This window comes from Dinoponera quadriceps, unplaced genomic scaffold (genome assembly GCF_001313825.1).
Source record: "Dinoponera quadriceps isolate SergipeBrazil2010 unplaced genomic scaffold, ASM131382v1 scaffold6593, whole genome shotgun sequence".
Lineage (NCBI taxonomy): Eukaryota > Metazoa > Arthropoda > Insecta > Hymenoptera > Formicidae > Dinoponera > Dinoponera quadriceps.
The window spans coordinates 256,099-266,338 of NW_014560506.1; the positions used below are offsets into that span (position 1 = coordinate 256,099).

The following is a 10,240-nucleotide window of genomic DNA, read 5'->3' on the forward strand; positions in this document are numbered from 1 at the left end:
CAGTTATACGAATTTAGTATGGAAATCTGAACGCGGCTACAATAATTACGGTCCTCGGAGAGAATTATATAGTTCACGCCTATGCCGTACCATTCGGACTTTAACTTACCCGCGATGGCTGTAAAATCATTTAGCCGAACTATGCATCGATCTCACATGCAAAACTCGTATATCGTTATCACCTTCATAAATACATAGTTGTGCACAACTATGCACTTTTTTTACTTTATTTACCGTATTCTTTTCCCTGAGTGCGGCTCGTCTCTTTAACGCCGATAGTGCCGGCGCGAATCGCACATGGCGGATCGCCACGCCACGTCTTATCGCCCATTATCCCGGACTCTCACTTTATTAGCCGAGATCGCGTGGGAAAATGAGTCAATGAGCCTGTTAAAGCGGCCGAATGAAACCGCAGATGTTCGAAATCGCAACCGCTCGACGCGCGATCAAAGCTCACGGAGAGCTCCGAGACAGACGGACGGACGGTGATTTATTTCTCCCGTCTGCTCTATTTTCGTCACGGCACGCAGCCGTATCTTCCCAGGCTGGTCCAGGATATACCCGCGCGCGCGTCGTTCGGATGAACGGCTCACCGGAGTCGTTTGACACTCGGCAGCGCACCACGTGCGGCCCCGCTCTTGCCCTTGCTAGACGCCATTTCCGGTGAGCCGCACCCAGAACGGATAAAGGAAATATTAATCTTGCTATTCCTGGCCCAATTCGAGCAACGCCACCGGAATCGCTCCAATATTGATTTTGGATATGCACGAATCGCCACTCGGCACCGCCAATCGGCGCTCCCAGTCAATATTTATAGAATGCAAAGTAGGCGAGGTTTCGATATGCGCTCGGGATCGCACGGGGAAACATTGCATTGTTAACGATGTTTCTTCGTCCGTTCGATAATGCGCGAACTGTTATTTGAATGGATGATTCGCTGGGCAGATATTAAACGATAACGTTTTTACGTCCGATAATTGCATATCATTGGTGGTACGTGTGAAATATAGTGCTGTTAGTATAAATTGGCTGGCTTCTGCATTAAGACACTTAGGTGCTGAGTTATTTCTCAAATTCGCGCATATTATTCGGATACTAGCCGGAAATAACCGTCCGCCTCAGCACAGAGGAGAATAATCTAGAGAAACGGCAAATTTTACTGTCGCAGGGAATAAACAACATTACAAGGTGCTTCTTAAGAATCGTCCGATATTTTAGGAGCTGACTTTCGAGATCATTTTATAAGGAAAAGTTCGTATGAGCATATATTCACTTCTTTATAAAATAACGGACAAATAGATAACTTACCATCAGGCGTTTTTCATTTTTCTGAGACATTAACTACAGAATGAAAAGTTGTATGTTAAGAACGACCCACTGAAACTTTTGTTACTTTAACACGGAGAGTATACTAAAAAGGGCATAAATATATGTTAAATTAACACATTCATTTTGAATGTGAAATTAACACAAGAATTTCAATTGACCGATTTTAACACGATATTTTTCGCTGTATACATTAATCAAGCCACTCGGCATTAATCATAATGCCTGAAGGACTCGGGTATCCGGGACTCCGAGTAGTACTCGAGTACCCGGATGTAGGCATCGTTAGTCTATAGTTCCCGCACAAAACACACGTGTTCCTTGTGATATTCAAATAAGGCAACTCATCAATGACTTCTCGGTGGGAAATATTCATTAGTTACTTTACCGTTGACGAGACGGGACAGCGATTAAACAGAAAGCGTCGCTGGCAATTTTTACTCGGCCGACGGAATACTCGCGTGTCAACATAACTTATCGCACGTGTAACGTAACGGCCGACTTTAAAGTGACGACGTCGGCTATTTGCGAGGCATTCGGCGAATAGTGACTCCGTAGTAAGAGCTTAATATAGCGCGGTCATGAGCCTCGAATTCTGGGCCAATAATGTCATGGTTCCGTCGCGGGCACGCGCTCTCTTCCTGGAAGCGCGCGAAAGGGAGGAAAATCGAGGTGCGTTATGCGAAAATCGCGTTTCTCATTATCCAACCGGAGGAATCCGGTCACCGCCGATTATTAACTTACGCTCACTTCTGTCACGGAGCGCGCGTTTTATGTCGGTAGTATTCTTACGTTATTAAGAAGAGCCGCAAAAAGAAGTGGAAGCGTACGCGTTGGCGTTCGCGCGTTTAACGCGTCGCCGGATCGCTGTGGCCGGTTTCGATTTCCTTTGAGGCGGACAAAGCGCGACAAAGAAACTGACGTTAAATCGATTTCACGTGTATAGAATAGCGTCGTATAACGGTCGTTGAAGTGGGCGTTGGCTTTCTTTCGAGCATGAAACCTCCGGACAGTCCATTTCGTTCATTACGAGCTTCGTTGGATACAAAACGACTTACTTTCGCCAACCAAACTTTCCTTTGGTCGATAAACCGTAATCCAACCGGCTCTCTTTCTTCGGCCTCCCTCTAAACGTCCGTATGGCTGCAGGATGCTATCGTTCCATCTCGAAGGTGCCCCCGTTCGAAATAAAAGTATATTTACTAAGAATTTGCGAGATATCTTCTCCCGATGACTTGATCACACAGGGATACAGGATATCCCATCCGCCGGAAGGTGTTCCCTCAGCCGTTGTTTGTTCGGAAGCGACTCGGAATCGAGCCGGAGACTACTGAGATTCAATATTTCCGCTCGGTTCAGGAAATCGCTCTCATTTCGACCCGCTTCGTTTTGCAAAATAACGTTCTCGCAATACGTGCCACCGTGTGCAATTGACGCTCAACAAGAAAATCGCACGCCTTTGTCCAGACAGAAGATAATAAGAAATTCGTTTGCGTAATCACGTCCGTGTAATTTCCCGCAGTTCGCGGTGTGTTAAATATTCAAATTACGCAGAAGAGGAAAGAGAGACCGGGTGGAAACGGGAAATCTTGCAATCTTGGAAATCTCCGCGGTCTAACCATCGGCGGACAATTTCGAGAACTAATCTTTTCGATTACCCCGCAATCGGCGCGCAATTGCGACTAAGCCCCTTTAATTTGCTCGCGTTGCTGCCCCGACCGAGTCTGACTTCTTCCCGCGAGAAGGTATCGAGAAGCAGCCGAAGTAATGCCGAAGTTAAGTTACCGTTATTTCACTTTGTTCATACAAACGGGTTGCGGGTATCCTCGTTTCTTTAATTTACGTCTGACCTCGCGTAAATGGACCGTCGACATCGATTCGTCCGCTGAAAGATGAACTCGAGATTCGCGTGGAAGGATAACCGGACGTGATAAATGGCACAGGTTGAATAGCATTAATCCAACTGGATATTCGCCGTATTGGCAGACGCAGGAGCCAGCGGACATCGGTATTCGAGGCAACGTATTCGCACTCGACAGTTGAGAAAGTCAGGCGAGTTTCGCAATATCCAGACACGAATCGACCGAGCAAAGAAGACTGGATGTCGGTCGCGTTCCCCTTCACCGATCGGTTGACCACCACTCGGCCTCTGAATCTGACTAGCTGTCACAGAAGCCGGATGGTTTCTTCCTCAGACTATCGAGACTTTTCCGTCTAATCCCGCCGCCTGGCGCGCCGGGGGACGCGCAATCCCATCGTTCGAAAGGAAATCCAATGGACACGTGTATATTTCACAGTCCGATGTGAATCTTCACGCTCACGTTCACCCGTAGCCCTACCAAAAAAGGTCATGTCGATCATATCTACGATCACAACGTCGTATCTACAGTGGGACGTACGTGATCATGCTCGATGCGTGATTATTTTCTTCAATTTAAAAGCCATCCCGTCGACTATTTCGATCGTGACGACTATTTTATTCGAGAACGTTCCGAGCGTGACCCGTGAATCCGTGTGTGTTGCGCAAATCTGCACGTAGGTACCAATGCACACGTGATCGTCTCGAGAGAGACGTACCAGCTCACACTCGACGCTCAAGGGGATATTCCTCCTCGGATCTCCCCCGAACTGAACTCACCGTTTGGCCGCTCTCCGTTCCCGTAAGAAATAACAAGTACCTCAGGTGCGTGAACAATGCGATCGGCAACAAGTTAACTTCGCGCGCGAAGGGAAGGAAAAGGGGGTAAGTATCTGCGGAGAATCAGTACGTGGGGAGGGGGAGACGGTGACGGTGAAAAAAAACTTGGCGAATGCGTACGCATATATTACCGCAGCGCGCGCGTCCTTCGAGCCGGCACCCACATCCCCAGGTGTGCAGAAAGACATTCTATCGGCGCGTCCCATATCCATGTGATTACCGGCGATCGCACTCACCTTCGCTAATAGAATCAGCAGCAGCGGAATGCCACCGAATCCGGACAGCGAACAGGACATCTTACGGCGCGGCATCCTCGGTCTCACATCCAACGTCCCGGTGTCTCTCCCTTCCGCAGCGCAGCCACGCCTGGGCTCACCGGCACACTCCGCACGTCACTTCACAGAACCGACACCCACACTCGCCCCGAGAAGACACCCCTCAAGGCGGCCACAGTCAAGTATCGAGGAATGCTTGAGGAATGTACGTGTCACATCGATTGATCGACGACTCACTGAAACGACTCCCTTTTAACACGGCGCGCGTCTGGTATCACAAGAAATCGCGTATCCCACTCCGGGCACCTCGCGGAGGTAACACCTGTTCGATCGTTTGACAGCTACGCCGGTGTCGGAGGAGGTAGTGACGGCGGTAATGGCGAAGGAGCCGAGGGACCACGGTGGTAGGAACGACGGTTGCCATATCAGCCGGCGAACCGCGTGCCGTCGGAACTCCTCCTGACTGACCGAAGACTGCGAGTGTGTGTGCGTGTTATCGCGGATTCCGAATACCGGAAATAATGACGCGTGCGAGCGCCGCTGCTTTTAATCTCCGGACGTCCCCACCGCATCCGTTTGGTCAGGTGTTCGGAGTTACGTAAGACTTCGCGGATTCAGCACGGTGGGTCGATCCTTTCTCATCGCCTCGGTCACTCCTCTCGCGGAGAGCACCTCTTCGCACGATTTCCGCGAAGATCAAGCGTTTTTGCGATTTTGCGCGGGCTTTCCCGGGCTCGCTCGTTCTCCCCTTTCTTCAGGGGGTACAACGAGACGTGGAATGTTTCCTTCCGTTGATTTCGAGCTGACCGTTTCCTCCCAGGATGACTTCCGACTCGTGTCTCCCTTACTTTTACCTCGCGAGCGCTTCTTCTGGACGCCGACGTGGAGAATACTTGAAAACGCGCGCTCGGTATGTCCGAGTAAAGAACTATTTCGAGCGGCGAGAATAATCAGCGTAAGACCGTCGTGCCTTTATCTCGTCCCTTGCGCGTTACCGCTGCCGTTCCTCGCTCGGCCCTTTTTCATGTTAATCACTAGAGTACCGGTTCGTTCGCTCACCGACGACCACCGGACGGCTTCGTTTCCCTTGACGTTACTTTTCAGACACGTCGTCATGTAAATATATCGTATAACCTACTCCCCGAGAGGGGAGCGACTGCTCGTACGTTGAATCAATTCGCCGGTTTGCGAATCCCGAGCATGAGAAGCGCGCCTATTGCGTATCCGTTTTTTTCCCTTCCATCCGCGTTATCCCGCGGCGCGCATTAATTCCCCTGTCGCGCGCCGGACCTGTTCGCGAAACAAGATACGATATCAAATATATACCCTGTACCGGATTAGTTTCATCCCTCCGTAACCATGCGGCCCGGCCACTTCAAAGTGGCGGGAGGAAATAACGAATTGCGGGGGAGCGACGCACCGATGTGACAACGATGAGGTGATGGAGCCAAACATCGGAGGTAGCTGGAAGCGCGCGATTTCGGTCCGCGATCAGAGCTTGATCCAGTCGTATCCCTCGCTTTTGTCGCGATACTTTTCCCTCGGGTCTCAATGCGACGGCACTTAATCGGCCGCTCGACGTTTTCCACCCCCTGGTCGCAGAATCGCCGGTGAAATCGTAAAGGAAAGGGGGAAGATCCCGGTGAGAAGGTATCCCGTATTCTTCTCCCGTGCGATCTTGCACTCGTGCGCACGTGTCCAGCTGGATCTCCTCTGTTTTGATCTCCGCGCTTTATCCGTTGTCACTGATAAAACATACAAGTTCAAGCGACGTGTGACGCGCAACGTGAAGCGATTACATGTGAATTACGGCCCCGCAGCTGGCCGTAATTCCTTCAGCGGTCTCTTTCGAACGGACACTTACCGAAGGAGGCCTCTTTCCGTCGCCGGTGATCCCCACGGCGCGCGGAATATCACACGTGAGAAGACCTGCCGCACGGCTTGTCACAGTTACTGACGCGAGCCTATCCTGAATCACTGATCACGACAAAAGCCATGGGAAGCGAGAGCGCTGTCTTGTGCATCATCGAAGAGAGAGAGAGAGAGAGAGAAAGGCCCTTCTCGGTTCAACAAAAGACGACACACCTGAGCATTATTTTGAGGCCATTGTCTCACCCTGCCTGCGGTGCACCTTCTTTCCTCGAGACGTCGGAAAAAGGCTCTACCCGCGCGTCGCGGAACGTCATGAAATATCGATGAAGATGATCAGATCTGAGGGAAAGGCCGCGATGAGACGGCAAACGAGCGACTTTAAACAGCCGAACGAGGAGCGAGGAGTCTTCTACCGGAGAGCGAACCGAGGCTACCGAGGTATTATATCCAAAACCAGGACACTGCTCGTATCACTTCACCGGCCCACCGATCACGCTTCGTTAGCACGAAAGAGAAGAACATCCCCGGGACTCGCGATCTCGTTCACCACTGCGGTCGCTCGGTGATCCGGCCGGACATCCGCCTGCCATCTCTGTCACCCTGAGGTACCGGTGAAAGCCCCCGGGGAGGAGGAAGTCCTGGTTCGCCGGCGGCCGCCGCGTGTCAATGTCGTGCTCCGAAATCGGACGCAAGCGCGGCGAACAGGAAGAGCCGGGAAACGGACAGCAAACGGAGCGTTCAGCTTGCTTTCGTACGGCCGGAGGTGTACTCGGTCGACTGACGCGCTTTCATGACGCCTCACCCGGGGCAGCCGACCACCAGGGCCAACGGGACCTCGGTTGCTCTCTCGATACTCCACTCCGTGGCTCCGACCGAGGCAGAGCCAGCTAAACCGCTCTCTGCTTCGTCCCTCACTCCTGCCACCTCGTCGAGCAACCTGACTGCCTTTCCATTCCAACTCTGGCTCCCTCTCCTTCCCCCCTCTCTCTCTCTTCTCTTCTCTCTCTCTCTCTCTCTCGCTCGCTCGTTCTCTCTTTCTCCAATCCACCTCGCTTTTGCCTCCTCTGCTCTTCCAACCTGGCCTGCCTCAGCTAGACATCCAACGCAGCCGCCGCCACCACTACCGCACCCGTTGCTTCCACTTCTCCACCTACTGTCGATCGGTCCTTCTCTTTCTGCGGCTCTCTTTCCCTCCCGCTCGCTCTTCGTGCACGTACACATTGGGATGCACGACAAGCACGGCGGTATTGTATGTGTGGTGCACAGTAGCGTAGTTAGAAGGTGAGAGTTCAAGTTGCGCGCGGTATGACGGATGGGGCTTGGCTACTCGTGAATGCACCTTTTTTTTCGTTTCTCTCTTCAAATTCCGTAGTGCAATCTTGGTGCGAGTAACTCGTTGTGTTTATTACAGATATATCTTGTTACATCTCCCGCAGCTGTGAAGTAACCTACTGGCAGTCATTCACCTCTTTCCCGTATTCGCCGCACGTACTGAAGTTAAACACGTGTCTACGGCGAAACATGTGAGTGTGTTAAAGCGAGAATGTTAAAACAAACGGACGATGTGGTCCGCTTAGAGAAACTCTTTTCGGTAACCAGAGAGAAAAATCAAGTTCGTCTCTGGAAGGGAGTGTCACGTCGAGGCTTTTATCCACTTCTTTATTTCCCATTTATTTCATTCCCGTAATCTGAACCATTTTCCCTCGGTATCCTTTCCCGTTGTTCCCTTTAGATTTTCGAATATACCTGAGTTTTTAAGGACGAGTGCAACCATAACCAGACACGTGACCAGGAGACGCAGATAATAGCTCCACGCGCGCTAGATAATTTCAGGTAGAACATCCCAACGACAGACATTTCTTCCGACGATTCGGTGCAGTCTTACGAGAAGTACACCTATCGAGCCACAAGCCGTATCTGCCCCGGCATATACGACAATGGCAATCGATAACTGCCATTACTCAATCGCGTATCGCCCACGTGTCACGTTAAACGATAGGATGGGAAGGTCTCCGGTAAAGCCAAGCCGGTGGCGTACGACACTGAAATAGACGTGGCGCTTGAGAGGATCACGAAAATTCCGTACCGTCGCACCTGACTTCAAAGCCATGTTGACATCGTCACCTTTTGTGCCTTCTTTTTCCCAGGGTAACGTCGTATTCCGCCCTTCCCTGTAAGCCCCCATAGTGCGGCGAACCAACACCCTCGTCGGTTCGTGCGAATGTGACGTGCGCGCGTGCGTGTCTCCTCTGCGTGCAAGTGAACTACCGCGGCCTACACATCTATCCGCTACCTCTACTGTTTCTTCCTGTACCTACCACCATCTCTTTCTACACCCGCCTGCGTCACCTCACCGCACTTCACCGTACGCTCCCCCGGCCTTTGCCCTCCGCACAGTGTTGTTCCCGAGGCGAGAGCCTCCACCTGACACATGCGCGCGAGCGCGCATACATACGAGTGAACCTCGTTGATGTACCGCCTTTATTCATAGAAGTCGTTGCTCTCCCACACCTACGCAGGTGCCCTTGCGCGAAGCCAGAAACGTAGCCGGTGGAATTGGCGCCCGCACCCGCGAACGCCCGAGTCCATGTAATTAAGCGCGTTTAATGTCCCCCCCCCCCTCCTCCCTCTCAAAAAAAGTGGACGACGAAAATCGATGAAACGGTTATGAGGAAGTCGGTGTTCGGTTAGTTTCGGAAATTTTGTCAGACCATACGGCAGGAACGTGAATGCATCGCGCATGAAGAAACCGTTGCACTTTCCACTGTCCTGATTCTTTTTTATGTATAAATAATTTATGAGCGCTCTTTGCGCAATGACAGCTTGATGAGTAGCGAAATAATAGCTCGGCAAGAGATATTCGGTTTTGACGTCGAAAATACAATCCAGCTTACGTCATCTGAGTCACGCAACTTTCACCGTGTCGCAGATATTCCGTTTGGCACAAAAGCGTGGTAAATGTAAATGACGAATTCGCAAAAAGAGATGCAGCGCGTTTATCTATGGGAATTTATTTATATATCCAGAGCGTGTGTGTGTGTGTGTGTGTGTGAATTCACAGATGACACAATGAACGAGTCGACGATCTCTTGTAAATATATATACATTATGTATAATTTTATAAGGAATAAACTCTACACATTTTTCATACATGTGCGAACACGTGGAATTGTATTCATAGATCATTGCGGCTATAAATAAAGCGATATCAGTCTGTGCGCGGGGAAGCTTTATATGCTCTTTTTAGTTAAAAATTATTTCCAATGGGTTTGTATTTAAATAAAATCTACAGGTGCGAAACAGCTCATAGTGATGTGTAACAGCATATTTTACATTCAATCGCACGAGTCAGATAAGCGGAATAAAGTTGCTCGAACAATTTCTGTCATTACATCAGAAGATAATGTCGTTTTCTACCATGACATTTGTTGTTGTTACTTAAATATAGAAGAAATGAAATAATGCATACAGTTGTATTTATAATTGCATGAAAATGTAATATAATTTCTCTATTAGTGAGAAAACGGAGCAGAATGATACCGATTCGATATCATTGTTCCATGTTGGTGCAACCGACGGTAAGTAAACGGCAGGATAAATACGATGATCAATGGAGCGATTTCGTCATTTTTCAACGATAACTGGTTAAATGTATTCGACTGCCCACAACCTCGAATAAATATGCATATTTACGAGCTGTATGGCATGGACTAAGAAAACTGACGTCACCGACAGGTTAAGGTACCTTTTTCTCATCCTCGATCTCTGCCTATCATGACGTCACCGTCGGAGAAGTTGGACCGCACAGAAGACCTTTCGCGAATAGATCTATTCCTCACCAATACCTTACGCGTAGAAGAAACGACTCGTCTTACATTAGTATTCGACTAGTCGCTGACAGTATTTATCTCGCGGTGGAAGTGTTGAAGAAGGAAATTTGAAGAGGTATAAAATTATTGTCTTACTACAGACGTTAGTCGAATAATATATATTATATATATTATATATCAATTATATATAATATATTAAATATATATTATATATTAAATATATATTATATATTATTGCC

The 10,240-nt window shown here is 49.5% G+C and overlaps 1 protein-coding gene across 6 annotated transcripts in view; it reads right to left on the bottom strand.

Moving 5' to 3' along the window:
• The window catches only part of LOC106750840 (tyrosine-protein phosphatase 10D), a 33,555-nt gene extending 24,402 nt beyond the window's left edge, over positions 1–9,153 (bottom strand). For 2 of the 6 annotated variants that reach the window (XM_014631446.1, XM_014631443.1), the window contains exons 1-2: positions 6,164–7,529; positions 4,261–6,044 (exon numbers count right to left, since the gene is read on the bottom strand). In XM_014631446.1, the coding sequence (XP_014486932.1) occupies positions 4,261–4,335 (75 nt within the window). In that variant the 5' untranslated portion in view covers positions 4,336–6,044; positions 6,164–7,529. Of the gene's footprint in view, positions 1–4,260; positions 6,045–6,163 lie in introns of all 6 variants that reach the window. The other 4 variants (XM_014631442.1, XM_014631444.1, XM_014631445.1 and 1 more) reach the window with 4 other exon arrangements.
• Positions 9,154–10,240: the final 1,087 nt, after the last annotated feature.